Here is a 21,046-nt window from a genome sequence, read left to right on the forward strand (position 1 = left end):
TTTGTCTAGAGTTTTGGAGGCGACGGCCCATAACCATTGACAGACCACATCCGACAACGTCGGGTTCGCGCTGCAGGGATAGACGATTTAGTGCTTGCTCAGTTGTATCCCGCCGTTAACAGTCGGTGATGCCGACTGGATACAATGCGTTTCCAAGCGAGTGTATCTTCAAGGCAGCGGAAGGTTCTTTAGTATTTGTTGTGTCTGATTTCAGAGTGAGGTGTAATGGCGAGTTACCATTGTTCAAGGTTTGTGATGCTGTTACAGCCGCCTCATTTATTTAAAGACGCTGAATATCACTTTGATTTCTTCAAACTGCCCGTGTCTCCAAAAAGAAAAAGATAAAGAAAACCAGTCAAGCAGCTCTCGACATCTGTGGTTACAGTTGAGTAGACGACATTCCCTACTTTGATGTCAGATGCTGAATCTCGGGCTGGGGAAGACCCGAGGAGCTATAGAGTCCGCACCCCGACGGAGTCCTCTCCAGGTCTGGCCGTCTATAACGCCTGATCACGGCCAGATCTACTGACGGAGCAAGCAAGCAGTTATTGTTGTTGTTGTTGTTGTTGTTGTCTCGGCGGCTTGTCTGACACACTCCGCATGCCCAATCGCCGCAGAGATTGCTTGACTGGGCCAAAGACGACGAAGGTCTTGTTGAAATATGAGATCCAACTCAGAAATGAATAGTTATTCGCTGGTTCAGGGCCATCTGTAGGAGCGGCTTCGGCCCGCCGGGCCAAGGATTGCTTGGATGGGATTGAGCATTGTGACACAGGTAGGAGAGAGCTTCGACAAGTTTTGGGGAACCCCTTAATGGGAGCAACTCACCGCTTCACATTCCAGTTCGGATTGGTGTTACGTGGAACGATGCTGACACGATGGCTTAGGCATTGCGTCGTCATACGATCGGAACAGAGGCCAGAGAAGGATTGTGACCTCCGGGCTTGAGAGCGGCAAAACACATGGCGGTCTCCTTATCCTGTTCCAAACTGACAATATTCAGTCTCCAAGAATAATTCTCATATGGCTTGATTAGTTCCATTCACCATCGGGGAAACCGTAGTCCCCCCGCACGCTGTGGTAGTATACCAAAAATAAATATGTCATACATCTCGTAGACTCCAAGTACTCCTCCGCCCCATACACAAACAAAAAAAGGAAAGACACCTTCAGAACGGAGAGCCGCCCCGCCCAGTCTTTGAGCTCCCGGGCTCCAGCTCCCGCATGTGTACCAGACTGGCCTCGTCGTGGAAGTCGACGGTGTATTCCTTGGTGTAGATGATGCCGGTCGGCCCGCCTTCGCCGGCGCTCGAGGAGGCCGAGTCGCGGTCGACGGTCCGGATCTTGGCCTCGTTGCCGAGGGTGCGGTTCCGGCTGCGGCCGTTGCCGCTCGACTGGATGTAGTAGCGGGCGGCGTTGGAGGTGCCGCGGCGGGTGGTGCCGAGGAGCTTGGGGAAGAAGCCGACGAGGATGACGCGGATCGAGGGCATGCAGGCGCAGATGATGCCGACGTTGATCTCGACGGTGGACCAGAGGGCCACGTCGAACTGGTCCCAGGTCGGGTTCTGGGACTTTGCGAACTGGACGAGGGACTGCAGGCGGAGGATGCTGACGACGGTAACGCTGGGTTTTAAGGTTAGCCAAGTGATGAAGGGTGGGGTTGCTGGCACTAGGGAGGGGAGGGACGAGAGAGATGAACGTGGTGGGACTTACAAGGTTCCGACGAAGAACATCATGGCAACGCCAATCTTCTTTTTCCAGTGGAGGTTCAGGCTCTTGATCTGGGACAGCGGGAGGCCGAGCATCCAAAAGTCCAAGACGATGCTGATGCCGGCGTTGGCCCAGGCGATGGCGTTGATGTCGAGGCAGGTCCCCTGGTGCTCGAGATCCCACTTGGTCCAGTAGAAGCTGATCGGGGTGCACTGGAAGACGGCGACGAAGATGAAGGTGGTGCCGAAGACGGCGTTGAAGGCGATGGTGCCCCAGATGAGCCTCTTCATGGTGCGGTTGTGGGAGAAGATGCGCAGGTAGAAGAAGAGCAGCGACATCTTGAGCAGGGTGACCTGGCCGAAGTACATGGGCTCCATGACGAAGAACCAGTAGCCGAAGCTGGTGATCTTGTCAAAGGCGACGGTCCAGATGTCCTTGCCGAGGCCGTTGGCGGCGAAGCCGTGGGTGTTGATGACGGTGCCGGGGATGCCGGCGCCGAGGGTGATGAGGATGAACCAGTCGTCCATGCCGAGGTCGCCGAGGGTCGCGAGGACCTTGTGGACGAGGCGGATGATGACGAAGACGCCCGAGAGGGTGCCCATGGTGATGGAGATGGTGTTGTACATGGTCGTGCGGTCCCTCGGCGTCGCGCCGCACGTCGTCAGCGTGACGTTCTTGGTTGCTGCGTATAGGGAGTCAGCCAATGTTTCCCGGTCAAGCCATGTTTAAAACAGTAGCAACCTGGTTTCACCATCGAGAGAGAGAGAGAGAGAGAGAGAGAGAGAGAGAGAGAGAGAGGAAGTGATCCGAGCTTTGAGGGAGAGAGAGGTATAGATTAAGAGAGAGATATATAGAGAGGAAAAACACTCACTAAGGGCATTCCTGAGGGTGCAGTTCTGCATGACACAAGCTTCAACTTCGGCCTGCAAAGGAGCGTTGGTGCAGATACACGTCTGGTTGGTCGGCGCGCAGGGGGAGCTGAGGACGGCCGTGAAGAGACATGATTGCTGTAAACACACACGCGCCTTATGATGAGCTTCTCGAGTCGTTTACTTCTGTTGGTCGGGGTGTGTGTGTGTAATGATCAACAACATACCGCGCAGGCCGGCAGCGCAGCCACGGCGGCCGTGGCATCGCCTTGGGCCGCGGCGCACGAGAGCACGGCGGCCAGAGACAGGAACAGGGCGAAGAACCTCATGGCGGGGGGTTGGGGACGTAGGGAGGAAGAGAATGGGAGTAAGCCTCCCTTCTCTTTTTTCTCTTTCTTTTTCGGAATCGTCTCGAGGGGGATGATGGGAAGAAGGGGCGGGTGGGTGGTCGTGGTCGTGGTCGTGGTGGTCGTTTCGCGCTAGATATCTACTTCGTCGACCATGGCGTAGGCGTCGTGCTCGGAGAAACGTTCGTCGTCGTCGTGATGGAGGCGTTTTCAAGGTTTTCTTCTTTTTTTTCTTTCTTTCTTCGCTCACGGAGCAAGGCGAAAAGAACGAGGGGTGTGTGTGGGAGGGACGGAAAGGGGATTAAGGTTGTCGTGAAACGGACTTTTTGCCATCCATCTTTATCCAACTTTAGTCAATAAGAGAAACAGAGACACACAAATAGAAAGAGGGAAAGAGAGAGAGAAAAGAGGGAGGGTGGAGGGGGGGTGACATGGAGGAAAAGAGAGAGAGAGAAGTGTGAGAGAGAGGCATATACACGACTTGGGACGAGCGAGTGGTCGGTTCTACTGTGTCTAGCGACATGCCAAACACGGAGATGAAGCTCGATGGAGGAGGGCGAACCTGCATCGATCCACTTGGCTTCGACGCCACAAGACACCAACAAGTGTCTACCGGGCACGGCATGGCGGCGGTGGTGGCCGTTATCCTTCACATTGTTTCTGGTGGTAGTGGTGGTTTTCGGTGGCGGCCGGGTGTCGAAAAGCCATCCTTGTGTTGGTTAGTCCGTCCCATGCACACACACACACACACACCATGTCGTTGGTAGGTTTCTGTCTCGCCTCGCTGGGAGGCGTAAGTAGGCACGGATAGTACAGATACTGTAGGAGTGGCGGCCGTCGACGGAGTGGTTCGCCGCCGTCCTCCCTGGTCCCCGGCTCCGGGCGTCATGGATTCGCTGCATCGCAACCCATGACACATCACACACACACACACGCACACACAGCCAAATGTGGCAGGACGAGGAAGTCGCCTGCTGCGATACACGGGAGATGCCAAATCTGGCCCCGTCAACGTGACATGACAGCGGACCGAGGCCCCCATCTCGTCAACCTCAGCTTTCAAGGAGCCGAATGGTCTAGAGTTCCGCCCGCCCATGTCGGGGAGGGAGGACCAGATATCAGTACAGAGGCGCATGATGCCCGTCATCTGTGAGAGTGAGAGAGAAAAGGGAAAACCCACATGTGCTTACTTGGTGCACACGCGCATATCTTCATTGGGTAAAGAAAGGAAACCCCTGGAGGAAAAAGAGGAAAGGGATGGCGCGACGGCGGCCCAGACACGGGCGAGCAAGGGTCGGAGGGGAGAAGAGGGAGGGGGGGGGGGGGGGGGGGGGAGGATCGGGGAGCGCAAGGATCAATGACAGGCACTTGTGATAAAAATCTCCTCCAACATCGAGGTCGAGAGTAGAGTCAAGGGTCTGCATCCCACCAGTGTCATTAAGACGTGCCCGTGCCGTGATATTACCGTGGTGCTCCTTTCATGGCGTAACCATTACATTGTCCTGCGTGGTGGACTGACTAATGGTAGTGACGAATAGAAGTACGCACTAGAATTTAAATAAATAAAAATGTGTGTATTAAAGAAAACACCTGAAAAAGACCAATGGCGGCGGAAAGGATCTCGTTCCCGGAGGCTGGCCGAAGAGGAGGGCTGGCACGGCAATGCACAGCTGGGGCGAAGCCGATTCTCATCTGCAGCGGGAGGGTTGCAGACTTGACACACACACACACACACACACAAAGGGGAACGAGTGTGTCGAATGCTGGGAAGATGAGGAAGCAAAAGAAGAAAGGAAGGAAGAGGGAGATGGGGGGAAAACAGACACACAAACACACAGACACACACCCGCACACACACACACACCAAGAAACATCCGAAGAAAAGCCAGGGTTTTGTGTGGCTGCACTGGAAACCACATCGAAGGACCTGGACCTTCTGGAAATCCCCCCCTCTCCGTGGACTTGGCTCCTTGAAAGCTGAATGAATCTCCTGGTCCCCGTCCCCTGGACTTGCCCCTTGGGACGTTAGCCCGGGCAAGGGTGGCGTTGCAGTTGGCCGGTGCTATCCCTATCCTGGGGACACATCCGGCATGTTGTGTGTGGAACCAGATGAGGGTCTCGAACCCGGCACGATACGCCATTGGTGGTCGACGGCCTATGGGCCACACGGTTACCAGGCGTGTGTTCGATCCATGGTACGATCCGAGTTGGGACGGATCCGCAGAGGAGGGGCGGGCGGGGGAGAACGAGATGCAGCTTGATGCCCGAGTCGAAAAGAATTACAGTGCGGCCTTGTTGCCGAGATGGACCTCGGGATGGAGGTGAAGGTGAAGGGGGTCGAGTGAGACAAGCATCAGTGGTCCCTATAATGTGCGAATGTCTGTCTCAACTCGCTCACTTGCATGGGCTGCATTGGCAACCGGCCGAATCCTTCGGCACGCTGCCCCGTCTTCGGCCCAAATGAACCAGTTCGGCCGCACTCTCGCACTCTCTATGAGTTCTCTCCGTGCCCAGATGTGTTCAGATGTGTCCCTGAAGGGGTCAATATCCGCAACACTCCTGGGGCCGACGGGATTTATTGGAGGTCCGAATGCAACGCAGCAGATGAGCGTTGCCCCCGAAGGCCCAGTCCCCGGTTCCCCCAAGTGTTCGTAGGGGGGCCTTCCCTCGTCCTCGTTTTGTGACCTGTCGCCTGGGGTTCATCGTATCTCGGACAGAACACACTCTCTCCCCCCCCCCTCCTCCTCTGTCCATATAGGATAAGGATATCGAAACGCTGTTGTCCGAAAGGGCTTGAACTCTGTGGAGAACAGGTGGAGGTGTAAATAGATTCTGCGAGTAGGAACTCACATACTGGTAGATTTGTGGCAGGTTTTGCTTTTTCCAGTTCCTGGTGCCTTGCATGACCGTCTGCAGAATTTCGCGAGTGTGTGACGTGACGGGGGGGAGGGAGATAAGAGAGACAACTGAGGACGAACTCTAGCGAACTTTGTACATGATTGAGCGAGCGAGCGAGTGAGCGAGTGAGTGAAGGTGGGTGCGAAGGACGGAGATGAAGACACTTTGAAAACCTCTTTTAGCGAGAAACCGGTGTGCACCCGGCGTCGCATGACGGCCGGCCATGGACGGCAACTCAAGCAGCCGGCCCGCATGTGGAGTGGCGCGAGTCTCCTTCCCACGATGACTTCCCTGTGGCCCCCCCTCTGTCTTGTGTCTCTCGTATGACGCCGGGCGTGGACTGGTGGGTTACGCAGTGGGTTTGCGCTCCGTAAGATTTGTGTTCTTGGATGGGGTTTTGGTGATGCCATGTTCCCTGCCGCCATCGCGCGCCGGGACTGGGGTTCCGGTCGCCGGCCGACACCCCCGGCTGAGACCAAGAGAGGGAGGAGGGGGAAGAGAGACCCGACAAGGCAGAAGAAGAAGAGAGAGGGCATAGGGCAGACATCAAGATGTACTGCCTGTACACTTCCTATCCCACTTCCTCCTCCCTGACCCTAGGTCAAAGCCACGCGGCGGGAGACGTGGGTTTTGGTGTGGTGATATTGGGGGCCGAGAGATGGTGGGAAGCCCGCCCCCCCCCTCGGCGATTCGGGTTGAGGGTTGTGAAGCTACCGGAGAAAGAGTCATTCACTTTTTGTCCTTTTTCAGTCGGCCTCGATTCGATCGTTCGGAGAATTGTCATGTCGTTTGTTTGTTTCTGTCGGCGTGGCTCAAGATGTTCGGATAGATGCCCAGATGCCCAGATGGCCCTTCTTTCTCCACATCTCTCACTCATGGATGCGGGAGGCGGATTCTTGTTCTCGGCCACGGTCGAGCCGGGTCTACACATCAAAGTGAAACCGTCGAGACTCCCCCATCCTCCTGCTTTTTCTTGCTGGGCACTGGACGGGCACTGGGTGCACTGCAGGCAACTTGCCGGCTCAAGATCTGACTTCGACAGGCAGAGTCAGCCTGGTGATTCGCTTCGCCCGCAGCCCCTCCCCTCCCCTCCCCCCCTTTTGTTTCGCGCGAGCGAGGACCCAATGTTCCAATGCTCCAATGTTGGCGAGGGGAGGGGCGCCGACTCGTTCATGCGAGCACGGAACAGACCACCTTGGAGCCCTAGGGAGAACATCCCGGTTTCTGCCCTGCCCAATTTGCGGGCTCGGCCCTCCTGCTGCTCCACGGTTCTCTTGTTCGTTTGCTGACTGTTGTTGTGTAAGACACACCCGGAAGTGAGACCGACTGATCGGTTGGCTGTCGACGTGTCAGACATTGAAAGCCGCTCCTGTTTTTTTATTCCTTTGGGTTTTTTTTTTTTGGTTTTTTTTCTCACTCAAGTTTATTTTGTAATGATGCTCCTCCAAACTGCTGTCCGGCTGGCGCCCAATCGATGATGGGTGCTCGCTCTCTCTCTCTCTCTCTCTCTCCCCAGTCGAATCCTTCCCGGTGATGCAGCCAAGTCGATGAGCAGGATGCGCGTCTCGAGTCCGAAGGGACCGGGAAGGGGAGGGAGGGGACCCGAAAACCCGGTTCTGTGTTATTTGGTATCCCTCGGCCACTACTTCAATCTCCAATGACGGACGATACTGCATCATCGGTGCGCTGAGCTGACTGACCGCATGGAGGCCGATCACAGCCCCAGCCGCATGTTTCAGTGAGGTTTTTTCTTCTTCTTCTTCTTCCGTACCTCGTGCAGAGAGTTCACGCGAACGGAGATGGCTTCCTCTTGCATGCCGTAGCGACACTCCATTGTGGACATTAAGGTTTTTGATAGCTTCCACCACCACAGTTCTTTTTTTTTTTTTTGCTCCGACACCTCGGACGGGGTGATGCCTGGTCGTCCACTCGTGACGTCCCGGGAACTCCGTGTTTCTGATTCTACGTGAGCGGCCATGATGATGCCAGAGTCGAGAGCTGCAGCGAATTGGTCGTGGGAAGCCTCGAAGCGGACCGCCGCGTTGGTAATTGCCCCAGACTGTTGCAAATTTTCGAGCCCGTCGCTAATAAGGCCGGCCGTCTTTTCTCGTATCTTTGATGACATCGCGAGAGAGGGATCGCTGTTCCAAATTGTTCTCGTGGTGGCCGGTGTGTAAGCCGAGGTTCGTCTCCCCCCTCCCCTTCCAAGGGCTTCATTTCCAGTTTGCTCCTTGAGGGAACGGGGGCCGATGCAACGCAATATCAACACCGGTAAACTCAATCAGGTTTTTAAATCATCCTCTCTCTCTCTCTCTCTCTTTTTGCATTTTTGTCCCTCTCCCGTCCGTTGTCAGGGTCCGACGGAGTTGTTCTCGGAGCTGGCTCCGTCTTCGCTCGTCCTCGGCCCTAGACCGTGGCCCCTGGTGCAGCGCCTTCACAGCCATCTGAGTTGGTCCCCAGGCCCACAAACGAGTCCAACACTGGTGCATTTACTTGCCTTGGTGGAAACGAACTTTTTGAAATTTGATGTTGATTTGCGGTATGCGTAGTAGGTAGGAGAACTCATGTTGCGTTTATTGAAGAAGAGGACACATTCGTTCATCCTACCGCTTGTACGCTCTCCTCATGTCAATCCCCAAGTCTACTTTAACCAGAGCAGATTTCAGATGTGCGTACTCTTGCGCTCATACAGCTGGGGTCGACGCTGTTGAACTCTGGTAGATCAATCTATGAAGAACATCTCAGTCGATCTCTGATTAACCTTTGCAACTCAGAAGACATGTATGCATGCATCATGCATGTATTTATCCTGCCGGTTATCACGCACGCTCTCTTTCTTATTTTTACATCCTCAAAACACATTCTTCTGTCTGCTCCTTCACTATTCCTAGGCAATGTGATCAGTCTGTTTTCAACATGGGAGGGAACCTTGCAGCTACCTATCTACCTACCTACATGAGAAGAAGAAAAATCATTGACTGGCAGCAAGAAATAAGACTCATCTAAGTCAATGCAAAAAGAACTGCAAAAGAATGTGATCAGTGGGAGGCTTGAACTCCCGGCCTTGGCATTACACAACATTTCAGGTGAAATATTAGTACCACGCTCTAACCAACTGAGCTAACCGACCCATTGGTTGTTGGGAAAAGGGGGGTGCTTGACAAAATAAGTACTCCACACCCACATGCCCACTCTCGGGATGCTGTCCAATCTGTTTCGCTTTGAATTGTTTGTCGTCTTTTTATTGAGACTGAATTATGAGTATGTTCAAGTTTCCAAGTTGACCAATCGACAATGGTCGACATGGGCAAACCTCCTATGCTCCTCCTCCAATATCATCCTACTATGCACGACTATCAGGTAGTCCTACGTGACCTGCGAGGCATCACCCCACGAAAACTCGGGCCGCATCCACTCAAACGTGTCCAGGAGTTCAAAGTTGAAGTCGAGCTGCACCTCCGAGTCCCATCCCACCCCGCCCACGGCGTGCTCGCCGCCGCCGGCACCGCCGCCCGGCCCCACGTTGCCGTTGAGGGCCTCGTCCAGCACGCGCTGCACGATGTCCCGGCAGCCGGCGCAGATGCCCCCGCTGGCCTCCCGCGGGCTGACCCATTTCAGGAAGCCCAGCAGCAGGCTCAGCACCTGCACGATGCCGGACCTGGTGATGGGGTTCCCGTTCCTGTCGGTGACCGCGGCGTGGCTGCCGCCCGTCACCGTCGGCTGTAGGAGTTCCTGGCAGAGGATGCCGCCGCCGGGGGCGGCGTACGTCATTGCCTGTCTCTGGCGTCAGCATCATTGCCCCAAAGTGTTCGAGGCACCACTTACAATCCACTTAAAGTCTTCGCACGCTCCGAGCCCGTCCATGTTGGTCCAGTACAGCAACGTCGCCGACGTCATGTTGTAGCTGACCGCCAGCAGCTCCCCCCTGCCGGCGCGATCGAACCGGCTCAGCAGCCGCTCGATGAAGAACAGGTTCTGGAGGTGCTCCAGGAGCATGAACAGCCTCGTGTCGAGGACCCGGCTGCTGACCCCGGGGTCCTGCACGTCGGACTCGCTGAACCGCAAGACGGCCGGCAGCTCGGCGGCGGCCACGAGTTCCTTGACTTTCAGGGCGCTGCGGGAAAGAAAAGGGAAAGAGAATTTGTTGATTAGCACGAAAACTGCGCGTGTAGAATTTCATCAAGGAAAGGGGGGGTTGTGGGCTTCTTTTGCTCACCGTACGGCATCCGCCGAGATGGCGGCCTCGGGACCCAGCGCCACCTCAAAGATCTCGTCGCGGATGCGCATGAACCGGTACCGCGCCCGCCACATCGTGACCGGGTACAGCCGCCCGTCCGGGCTCCAACCCCCCGCGTCGAGGGCGGCGGCGGCGGCGGCACCCCCGCCGTCCCGCACCATCAGCACGTCGTCCGCGATGTCCAGCGGCAGCGGCGTCAGGACGTAGCGGTGGCTCAGCGAGGGCGGCCGCCCCGTGATGGTGGAGATCCCCTTGTCGAGGCTGAAGGCCTTGAGCAACAAGCGCCTCCGCAGCTCGGACGCCAGGGTCGGCCTGTAGGGTTGCTTCGTCTGCTCGGCGTGCAGACCGAGGAAGGTGAGGAGGGACACCATCTCGCCGCTGGACATCCACGTGGAGAGACCTGGTTCCCGGGACGATATCAGGGATGTATCAAACCAGAAGGGCAAAGGGGGGGGGGGGGGGGGGTTGGTAACGTTTTGGGAGACGGAAGAAGAATAACACGTGAAAAAACAGAGAACCTCGAAAGACTTACTAGTGTCCCCGTTAACTATCGACTCGATGACGGTCTTCCTGATGTAGAGGTAGAGCAAGAGGGTGTTCCCGACCTCGGCGGCCCGCCGCGCCAGCGCCAGGCAGTCGAGGATGCACTTCCGGAACTCGTTCTTCTGGCCGTAGCCCATCCGCCCGACCTCGGTACGGGCGAGATCCCGGGTCCTGGCCTTGATCTCCCACGACACGAAAAGGATGCCGAGCATCTCCCAGCGCAGGTTGGGCCCCATGAACTGCGCCATCCAGACCTCCGGGTCGGGCTCGTGTTCTGAGAAGGGCCGGGCCGAGTTGCGGCACAGGACCCGGGCAAGCTCCGACAGCCGCGCGTCGTCCCTTTCGGGGCCGAGGTGGCGGCCGAAGGTGGCGTAGAGGGAGTCCTGGGCGCGTTGGGAGATGGGGTGGATGAAGGCGTTACGGGGGTCCGCGTATGGATCGAACAAGGCCCTGCCCTCGTATTCCTGGGGGACTTGGCGCAGGACGGAGAGACACATCTCGAGGGTTTTGGCATCCTCGGCGGAGGCGGCGCCAGCGTCCTTCCGGCTCTCGAGACTCTGGTCGTTTGCTTGGTCAGTTGGGCTGCCCCCCTCTGGATGTTGTAAGTCGTGGCCTGACAAGCCATTCCCGACCTCCCTGTACACGTCGCTCCAGGAGGTGAACCCGAGGTGACCGGACAGCGTGTCCCGGACACCCATCTCCCGGGCTGGTCCTCCCGGGGTGGGAGTTTCCTTATCTCGGGCGAGAGGGCTGGTCCTCGGGTGTTGGTCATGCTGTTCGACAAGAGTGGACGCAGTTGCATGCTCGTGTTGTTGCTCGGCAACGGTCTCGGAACCCGTCACACTCGCCGAAGGAGACGTCGTCGTCTGTGCCGAAGAAGCAGCACGGGCGGACCGCATCCGGGCCGGCGTGCTGACCGTATACTCACATGGCTCGGCCTGTCGGCGCCGCTTGCAGTTGCTGCAGACGGGACTGACGTGGTCACAGGCGACCTTGCGGCGTCGACAGGGGTCGCAGGCCTGGAGCCGGCCGTTCTTTCGGTAACGGAGCGGTGAAGACGCCGGTGTCATGAATGCCGAGAGTGAAGGATAGATGGGGGGAGGATACTGGAAAGCAAGACACCGTCGCAATGGAGTTTGGTTTGCAAGTCAAGTTTCTAGCCACAGTCGCGGTTGGGTTTCCGTCATTGTCAGCGTTGTCGCTGTGAGGGAGATACAATTCATGTTGTCAGCAAGTCCCCCTGCTCGCCGAAGTTGATACCGAAGTTGATACCGAACTTCGGCTTCGGCTTCGGACTTCTTCTCCGCGTTCTCGGCAACCCTCCTCCACCCCCCAGTCTAGGTTTATCTATTACCTCACTCAAATGCACACACACACACACACACTTACACACTTCTTCTCCTCTCACCGATACGCTTGACCTTTATGGGCCCCAACTAACGGGCTGAGACTTAGGCGAAAATCACCCTTGTGTCACAAACTTAACCAGCACTACTCTCACCGATACAATGATGCTTCCACAACTCTTCTTGCGTGATTCTGTTTTTTGCGGGGCTGTTGGTTCGTCGAGTCGTTCGACTGTCCCCGATGTTTCCCATGTCGATGTCAATTGCGCCTTACAGGGCGTCGTCGCTTCATCATGACTCTCTCGACTCGGAAAAAAAATGTCGCCCCGACACCGGAATTGTGGACGAGATAGCTTGAAAATGCGACTCTTTTTTTCATTTTCTTATCTCACAGTGACCAGTAGCGATAGTTCTCTTCCAGACCCGAGAATGCAATAGGCCTAGACGCGAGTTGTCCAACGTCAGATTTCGTTCCCTTTCTCTGAAGTTGCTCGTGGACTCTTGATCGACTTACAACCCCCCTTCGGCGACCATGTCCATCACCATCACGACCGATGCTCCGTCTCCGCGCTCGAAACCCCCTCCAGGACCCCCGAAAGAGAACACAACGGCCGTCGTGGACGAAAATGTCGAGCTGGCCAACTTGCCCCCGGACGGCGGCCGTCTCGCCTGGCTGCAAGTCGCCGGCTCGTTCTTCTTGTTCTTCAACTCCTGGTCAGCGAGCGTCCTCTCTCTCTCTCTCTCTCCTCTGCTCATTTCCTGTGCCGCTGACCATCTTCAACCAAAAAGGGGTCTGACCAGCTCCTACGGCGTCTTCCAGACCTACTACCAGGCGACCATGCAGCACACCTCGGCCGACGCCATCGCCTGGATCGGCTCCATCCAGTCCTGCCTCGTCCTCCTCGTCGGCGTGCTCGTCGGGCCCCTCTACGACGCCGGCTACTTCCGGAGCCTGACCCTCACCGGCATCGCCCTTGTCTTCCTCGGCCTGTGCATGACCAGCCTCGCCTCGCGCTACTGGCAGACCCTGCTCGCCCAGGCCTTCTGCGTCGGCCTCGGCGCCGGCTGCCTCTACATCCCCTCCGTCGCCATCATCCTGCAGTGGTTCGCCCGCCGCCGCGCCCTCGCCACCGGCGTCGTCGCCACGGGCAGCGGCCTCGGCGGCGTCGTCTACCCGCTCATCGTCCAGGGCCTCCTCCCGCGCGTCGGCTTCCCCTGGGCCACCCGCGTCATCGCCTTCGTCTCCCTCGCCACCAACGCCTTTGCCTTTGCCGTGCTGCGGGAGCGGAAGCCGGGGGGTCTCGGCGCCGAGATGCAGCGCCGCCGCCGCGTCATGCTGGACCTGTCCGCCTACCGCAACGTCTCCTTCGTCGTCTTCTCCGTGGCCATGTTCTTCAACTTCTTCTCCTACATGGCGCCCATCTACTACCTGCAGCAGTACTCTCTCACCCACGGGCTGGCCGGCCAGGGCGCCTCGGACACGTCGGGGCTGGCGTACTACCTCGTCGCCATCCTGAACGCCGGCTCCATCTTCGGACGCTTGTTCCCCGCCTGGCTCGCCGGCCGCTGCGGGCCGATCAACGTCCTCCTCGGCGTATCCGTATCCGTCGCCACCGTGGCCCTGTGTTGGCTCGGCGTGAGCACCGGCGCCGGGAGCGTGGCGTTCGCCCTCGCCTACGGCTTTGCATCCGGCGGTCTCGTCTCGTTGCCCCCTACCGTCGTCTCGACTCTGGTGCCGGACCTCGGCTTGCACGGCACGTGGCTGGGCATGGTCTCGACAACAAACGCGTTTGGGTCGCTCGCCGGGCCGCCCATTGCCGGCGCTCTCCTGGAAGCCACCGGGAGTTACTTGGGCGTGCAGCTACTGTCGGGTCTCGGTATGGTGGCCATGACGGTACTGGTATTGGTGTTGAGGATGATCAGAGTAGGAAAAGGGTCAACCTGGATCGTGTAAAGCTTTCGGCATTCAAGACACTGTTTATATGGTAGTTAATGACTTGTTTGTACAATGTAATGATGGACATCATTGTGCTCAACAACGCTGAGAGGAGCGATCTATGGGAACGAAGTGGTGTAGTAAGTCTTGACAAGTCATAAAAGCCCCAAGGATTCGTTCCTTCAGAGGTCTTGTCTACGGTGGTTATTATTATTATTTATCTAATCTATGTAGCGCTGAGCAGCCCAACATCTATAGGCAGAGGTCATCGCGAAGCCTCCTCCCTTCCAGCTTAGGCTTCGGCAGCCTTCTCATTCTCCTTCTTACCCCCTCGATGCCGCCATTCTCTCGCCAAGAAGGTCAGGGCAACGCACAAGCCGAGTCCCGCGAGCCCGACGCCCATGTACAACGCGCCCCTGAAGCCCTTGAACTGGTCCTCCTTCGTGCGGCCGCCGTTGTTGACGTGCACCTCCACCGTGCCGGCGAACCCGACGCCGAGGGCGATGCCGTAGTTGACGACGGTGTTGACGAGGCTGGCGCCGATGCCCTGGTGCTCCCTCTTGACGGCGTCGGAGAGGATCAGCGTCGCGGCCGGGAAGCTCATGTCCATGCCGAAGGGCATGATGAGCATGGACACGAAGATCTGCGCCCAGTAGACCTGGTTCTCGGGCGCCGTCGCCGTAAGGATGACGCCGACGGTGAAGGCGACGAGCGCCATGCTCATGACGATGGGCGGCCGCACCTTCAGGGGGCCCAGCAGCTTGCCCGTGATGACGGCGGCCAGCCCGCCCGTCACGACGACGGGCGAGAACCAGGCGCAGGTGAGCAGCGGCGAGAGCGCGCGCACCTCCTGCAGGATCTGGACGAGGTACAGCGTCCACACGCCGAACGTCGCCCAGCCGCAGACGACGGCCGCCAGTACGAAGCCGACGTCGGCGTTGACGACCTCGAAGGGCAGCAGCGGCATCGGCGCGAACCGGAACTCGATGGCGGCGAATACGCCGAAGAGCGCGAGGCCGAGGATGAAGGGGACGAGCACCACGGGCGTCTTCCACCCGTCGATGGGCGCCTGGACCCAGGCGAAGTTGAACAGCACGAGCGCCACGATGCCCGTCACGGCGCCGGGGATGTCGAGCTCGACGAACATGGCCCTGAACCCTTTGGGGGGGCCCAACTTGGCCGGGGGCTCCGGGATGATGAACCAGCCGGCGACGGCCAGGACGGCGAGCCAGATGGACAGCGCCCACAGCGCCCACGGCCACCACGCCAGCTCGAGGGTCGAGGCGATGGCGGCGCCGACGACGCCCCCCATGGGCGCGACGGCGCCGAAGAAGGAGAAGACCATGGCCTTGCGGTGTCCCGGGCGGTAGGCGGCGCCGAAGAGGGCGAGGGCGTTGGGCAGGCAGATGGCCGGGCCGATGCCCTGCAGGACGCGCGAGAAGACGGCTAGGGTGAAGTCGGCGTAGACGCTGAGGCCGGCGACGAGGGACCAGAGCGAGAACCAGGCGAAGCCGATGATGAGCATGCGCTTGTAGCCGAAGGCGTCGCCGAGGCGGCCCGAGAAAAGGATGAAGGTGCCGACGGTCAGCGAGTAGCCCGCGACGAGCCAGGCGAGCCGCGCCGGGCTGTCGACGTTGAAGGAGCCGCCGATGACGTGGAGGAGGACGAGGGTCTCCATGTACGCGGCCTCTGTGGGTGTGTGGGGGATCTTGTCAGTCGACTCGGTTCGAGCTTCTTTTTTTGATGTGATGTTGAGGGTATGGAGTGAGTGAGTGGAAGGGACACAAGGGCCAACGACTCACGCGTGCAGAACTGCGCCATGCAGCAGATCATGACGAAGAGGACCTCGCGCGGCAGAGACATGGTCTCGGCGACCCAGACGGAAGACGCGTTGGACCGTTGCGGCGCGAGGCCGTTGTCGTTGTCGTTGTCGTCGTTTCTGCTGGATCCATCGTGGACTATGTTACTCCTCTCATACTCTTTGCCCACGTTGACGTCGGGAGTCGCCGTCGCCGTCCGGTTCCCCGATAACGTGTCGATGCTCCTCCGAGGAGATTGTTGCTGTTTCTCGGATGCCAATGGGGAGGCCATCGTGAGCTGGAGGGGTTCCGGTATCTTGCTTTTGAATCAAGCCTTGTTGAAGTCGGAGACAGCTGAAAGACCAGGGACCGGCATATCTGAACAAACGGCGGGCGCCAGCCGGGTCTTAAAGTAGCCTGAATAGCGAACGATCTACCCTTCCATCAGTGACGCTCCAACGGCAGAGCAAAGCGGGAACGCCCCTCCCCTGGCAAAAAAACAAGCAGACATGGGTGAGTAAGTAGGGGGGGACCCATTTGTAATATGCAGATGCCAAAGTTCGCCATTGCTGGAACCGGGCGGCAACGGAGACAAGTGGAAACGGGACCAGTAGATGAGAGAGAAGATCCCCGAACCGGCGACACAGTAATGGGCCCAGAGAGGCAGAGACTACCGACAGGTCTCGGAATTACACGTTTTATTCCGGCGGGATGGGAAGGGTGACTCGGAACGATCCCCGAAGCAGGGGAGGGGGGGGAGCCGATTTGATAGCGATTTGTAAAGGTCGAGTTTGTTTCGCAAACCAAACAAACAAGGATGGCCACGCACGCGTTGTTATTCCAACAAGTCTTTCTGTGACATCTCCCCTGGGCTCTTGAAAGGGGGTTGATGAACAGTTGCCCTCCGCTCTCTGGTACACCTCATTGAGTGCCCCCTTCTCGAGTCTTTGCTCACCTCATGGCGCGGCACGCGAGTCGGCAGTTCATCCACTGCGTGGGCATCAAGCCGGGTCAGTGCGTTTCGTAAACTGCTCTTTTGTGGATCTCGTCAGGATAGTTTTTCTCGTTTGGGATTACGACGGGCAGGGATCATGTTCGTCTCGATCGGATCTGATTCGGTGTGTGCCGACGGGGCATCATGACGTCCGATATGGATAATAATAATTATATGACGGGTGTCGCAACAGCATGAGACGAGCTAAATGTTTCGGACCGTCTTCTGGAAGGCCTGAAGAACGTGCTTAGTTTATTCTTGAGTTGCTTTTTAATGTTGAAGCCGGCAACTCTTACATAAGTCATTCAGCCGATGGCAAGTGTCTTGGAGTGACGATTGACAACTTGAAAGTCGCTGTCGGTCTTGTTGAAAATGAGAAGTTCATGTAAATATAACATAGACATTTCATTAGGATTCCATGTTCAACAAACAACTGCCGAGTCCTTGTGTGACATGGAAAAGTCAACTACACCAAAATGAGCGTTTCCAGTGGTAAACAACCGTCATGGTTTTCGCTACTGTTTTCACTCACCCTCTCCATGAGCTCTCCCGACATGACACCGGGGACGTAGCACGGGCTGATAAGTTGGTACGTTGAGCTTTCTTCCGCCTTGCGAAGAACAAAAGGAAGCCGGCTCCCGGACAGAACCGCCACAATGTCCCCTTCCCTGATGAATGAGAGGCCTCTGCCCAGGTACCCGTCTGCAGTGGAGAAAATGTTTGTCAGATGCCCGTCCGTGGCCCCCTCGACCCTGGTTACGTATTCCTTCCGGCGCCAATACAGAGCAGCAGGATCTGTCTTCCGCAAATCATGATACTCTCGGACAGCTTGTTCGAATGTCTCTGCTCCGCGAACACCATGTAAAACAGAAGTTATGTCGATATGCTTGCCTGTTCTTGCTGCCGGGTTTTGTGTTCGATAGAACTTGTTGAAGTCATGAAGGAACCCAAGCGCCAAGCGGGATTTGTTCCCCTTCTCGAACCCTGTTGTTTCCGCAAAGCGGTCGCCATACACGGTGGCGCTGTAAAGAATCATCGTTTCGAAGAAGTCCTTGAAGGAGTGGTTTGCTCTTGGGCGCGGGTGGCGACGGACCGGGTCGAACTTTTCCATGACCGACCGGCGCCTTGACTCCCCCGTACCCAAGAAGGCTGTCTTACCGACCGTGTCCAAGATGACTCCCTCGACCATGAGCGTGTCCGGACCCGAGAGCGAGTCAGAGCGAGGATGGTTGTGATAGCTGCCTTTCGACGCGTTGAAATGCTCCAGGTGACTGGCGGCTAGATATCGTACATCAACGCCGCTCATGCCGCGATAATCAGGTGTCCAGGAAGGCAGGCCAATGTCCGCCCCGTTTTGCGGGTTCCAAGGCCCCGCTGTGAGAAGGATTGCCAGGTTTCTGTCTTTGCGTATGAGTCTTCTTGTGAAGTCCATGTAGACGTCGCGGGTTGGCTTTGAGTAATCGGCCTTCAACAGATGGCTCATGTCGCTGACCCCTATCAGTGCGAACAGCTTGTCTCGGGGGTCCGTTGATAGCAGGGTCCTTGTCGAATGCAAAACATTGATCGTACTCCGGGCGTCCTGCAGGCTAATGAAGAACTGGGAGATGCGGAAGACGGCCTTGCGGAGTCCCGTTATCCATGGTTTGCGGGTTTTTGGATCTTGCCACCACGCGGGATTGCCCGTGACATCGTCCAGAGCACGCAACGTTGACCATTTCGCCGAAAGCGAGCCGCAATGTATAGTTGCTTCTCGAGCTAGGACGGTTTCTTGGAAAACCCACATCCGGGTCCAATAGGGCCTTTGCAAAAGGAGCGTGAGGGCCTGGGTGGCGTCCTCGTCGGCGACGAGCCTGTGCACAATCTGCTCGGATGACCGGACTCCATCAAGGCCTTCAAGCACCCTCATTGCTGCTCCTGATGTCTGAGACTCGGCACCCAGCCAGACTCTCACTTGATCGGCTTTCCTGAAAATCTTGCCCATTTGAGCAACTTGTGCGTTCCTTTCGTCTGTGTTGTCTTGGTTGATACAGATACCGTCAACCCAAAGCAAGACCTCCTCATCTTGTCGTCTGAGATGCTGTAAAGCCGCTTGCAAATTCTTTGTTATGTTCATAGGGTGGCCGTTGGCGATAATAGCATCGTTCTTCGTACCGTCGCCCCAAGTGTAAGAGAGCGCGTCATACCGAACGGTTGGCTCATTGAGTCCGTGTACGAACATGTCGATGATAATAGGGGATGATGATGCAGAGGCCGCTGGGTTTAGTCTCATGAGACGAAACTCGTCCGAACGAATGGGTAGTGACCGGTAAACTTGATCGAATAGAATGCTTAGCTCATTGTACGGCCGATGCAAGCCAAGCCAAGCGGGAATGTTTACGGGGATGAAAGCTTCCACTTGGCAAAGTGTTAGGAATCCCTTCCTTCGAAGCCTGCTCTACCTCGGGAACCATGGCTGAATCTTGGCTGCATAGATTGATGTATAAAGTATGTTTATGTTGGTTGGTTCAGCCCAGCTCAGAGGCTTTGTTCAGGTAGCGGAGGAGGAAAAGAGGGCTTTCGGCGTGCGCTCCGTTCAAATTGCGAACGGGGAAAACAGAGCCTTGGTTGTGATCGCGACAACAATAGCCGACAAAGATGGTACGACTTTGTAGTAAATGTCCCGGCCTGTCATGGCTTTTACAGCGATCGATGGCGTGTTGATAGTACAAGCAGCGGCAAGCGCTATAAAGCTCGACAAGTTGGTAACACATCTGAAAAAGAGGGGAGAGGAAGAGGAAGACGATGAAGCTGATAGAAGAGGGCTGGCAGCGGGGGGCACTCACTCACTGCTAACTATTAAATTGGAATCATTGCGTGTTTTGCCTGGGGTGGTTGTGGCAGTGTCCTTACAGTTCCATGCATGCATGCAATCGCAAGGCAAGGCAGTTCTCACGCCTCGGAAATTCTACTGGTCCACGTACTGTTACACGGTAGGCTTTCCAGCGGGCGTCCTGCGCGATAATGCTCCAGACCATGTCTGCATAAACATCACCTGTGTGATTGGCTGTTAGTATTGGTTCGATCTCGTATTCAGGTAGGTAGGTCTGCTTTGCAGGCTGCCTCTGCAACGAGAGGGTGCCACAGGGGAGGGGATTCACGGTGATGTTTCCCAATATCCGTCCCCATTATTGGATAGATTGGACCATTTTTTACCTACCTAGGTACCTAGGTATAGTAGCCACAGCAAGGTGAGCGAGCAGCTGGGTGATTGCACTTGAACCGTCTAGTCAACCAGCACTCCTCCACAACTTCAACATCGTTAGCAAGCACAAGGTCGATACAGCCAGGTTCTTACTACAATTGTATGTTGCGAATCTGTTGGTGTTACTGGTGGTGGTGGTGGTGTTGGTGGTTTGGGGAGTGCAATTACTTGTCTTCTTTTCTCGTTGGCACCATTCATCACCACCTTCCTTCAAAAGTTGATCGATCTCTCATAACGCGGTCTTTCACAACGAGTAGCTTACGAACTTATATTTCTAGTTGAAAAAGTCATCGTCATGGGCTGGCTTGAATGACGTGTGAACGGACGCCTCTTCTCCTCGTCCCACGTGATACCGGCACCGGCAACACGGGGGCTTGTAAGTGAACGCTAGCTTCCCAGTACAACCCCAAAAACCATAAGCATTTCAAACTGTTTTCGTGGGAGTTTTCCCCAAACACCATCTGGCTTCTGGGAGTGTCCGGTTGCATTATTTATTGCCACGACGGCGTCCGGCACATCGGACTCAAGGTCCGCAACCATGGCTGTGGCCCCTTCTCGTGATGATGTGTGTTCATTTCACGCACGGCGCAACCAGAGCCAAACAAAGGTAAACAAACATTGAAGCCACGAGGGAACGAACCGTGTTCTAAATCCAGCGTAGCAGCGGCAAAAAAGCCGACCAAGCCCCCCCGGATAGAACCGATCTGTGCCGTGTCTCCCGCGCTTAGACGTCGAGCTGAATCTCCCAGAAGCGCCACACGTGCGAACTATCGAAGGCCCCAACGGCGATCTTGCCCAGAGACCGCGTGGGCTGGAGTCTGGGGGAGCACCAGTGGCACAAACCATGTTCCCTCTTCGGCCGTGTCTCCGAGTCGAAGCGCGTGGCCCGTCGCTGCCGAACCCACCGTTTTTCGAGGCTGGAATCTCGAAGCCACGCCGTAAGTTCTGAGCTTGGAGCCGTTCAGACTCGGGCAACATGGTGTATGCTTTCAACTAGACAAAAGCTTAGCCCTCGACCTCCCTGAGGCCGAATCCCAATAACGTGAGTCCGGGCGGACAGCACGATTAGAATCACAACATGGACGGCTATATATGAAGCCATTCCCTCCCTCCATCACTCACTCCC

At 56.7% G+C, this 21,046-nt stretch overlaps 5 protein-coding genes across 5 annotated transcripts; 1 reads left to right on the forward strand and 4 right to left on the reverse strand.

Annotated features, from left to right (window-relative positions):
- Positions 1 to 1,169: 1,169 nt before the first annotated feature.
- Positions 1,170 to 2,908, reverse strand: CH63R_05623 (CFEM domain-containing protein; the record flags this gene model as incomplete). The annotated part of the gene is made up of 4 exons (XM_018300598.1): positions 1,170 to 1,623; positions 1,714 to 2,392; positions 2,582 to 2,717; positions 2,807 to 2,908. The coding sequence occupies 4 exons, from the start codon at positions 2,906 to 2,908 to the stop codon at positions 1,170 to 1,172; spliced, it is 1,371 nt and encodes a 456-aa protein (XP_018158448.1).
- Positions 2,909 to 9,190: 6,282 nt separating this feature from the next.
- On the reverse strand, positions 9,191 to 11,674 carry CH63R_05624 (Fungal specific transcription factor; the record flags this gene model as incomplete). Its single annotated transcript, XM_018300599.1, has 4 exons — positions 9,191 to 9,598; positions 9,650 to 9,938; positions 10,041 to 10,461; positions 10,594 to 11,674. The coding sequence occupies 4 exons, from the start codon at positions 11,672 to 11,674 to the stop codon at positions 9,191 to 9,193; spliced, it is 2,199 nt and encodes a 732-aa protein (XP_018158449.1).
- An 808-nt stretch (positions 11,675 to 12,482) lies between these two features.
- Positions 12,483 to 13,904, forward strand: CH63R_05625 (MFS monocarboxylate transporter; the record flags this gene model as incomplete). The annotated part of the gene is made up of 1 exon (XM_018300600.1): positions 12,483 to 13,904. The coding sequence occupies one exon, from the start codon at positions 12,483 to 12,485 to the stop codon at positions 13,902 to 13,904; it is 1,422 nt and encodes a 473-aa protein (XP_018158450.1).
- Positions 13,905 to 14,178: 274 nt separating this feature from the next.
- On the reverse strand, positions 14,179 to 15,977 carry CH63R_05626 (Major facilitator superfamily transporter; the record flags this gene model as incomplete). The annotated part of the gene is made up of 2 exons (XM_018300601.1): positions 14,179 to 15,575; positions 15,689 to 15,977. The coding sequence occupies 2 exons, from the start codon at positions 15,975 to 15,977 to the stop codon at positions 14,179 to 14,181; spliced, it is 1,686 nt and encodes a 561-aa protein (XP_018158451.1).
- A 1,007-nt stretch (positions 15,978 to 16,984) lies between these two features.
- On the reverse strand, positions 16,985 to 18,948 carry CH63R_05627 (HET domain-containing protein; the record flags this gene model as incomplete). The annotated part of the gene is made up of 2 exons (XM_018300602.1): positions 16,985 to 17,041; positions 17,212 to 18,948. 2 exons carry the CDS (start codon positions 18,946 to 18,948, stop codon positions 16,985 to 16,987), a joined length of 1,794 nt encoding a protein of 597 aa, XP_018158452.1.
- Positions 18,949 to 21,046: the final 2,098 nt, after the last annotated feature.

The sequence above is a fragment of the Colletotrichum higginsianum genome, chromosome 4 (genome assembly GCF_001672515.1).
Source record: "Colletotrichum higginsianum IMI 349063 chromosome 4, whole genome shotgun sequence".
In the NCBI taxonomy this organism is placed as follows: Eukaryota; Fungi; Ascomycota; class Sordariomycetes; order Glomerellales; family Glomerellaceae; genus Colletotrichum; species Colletotrichum higginsianum.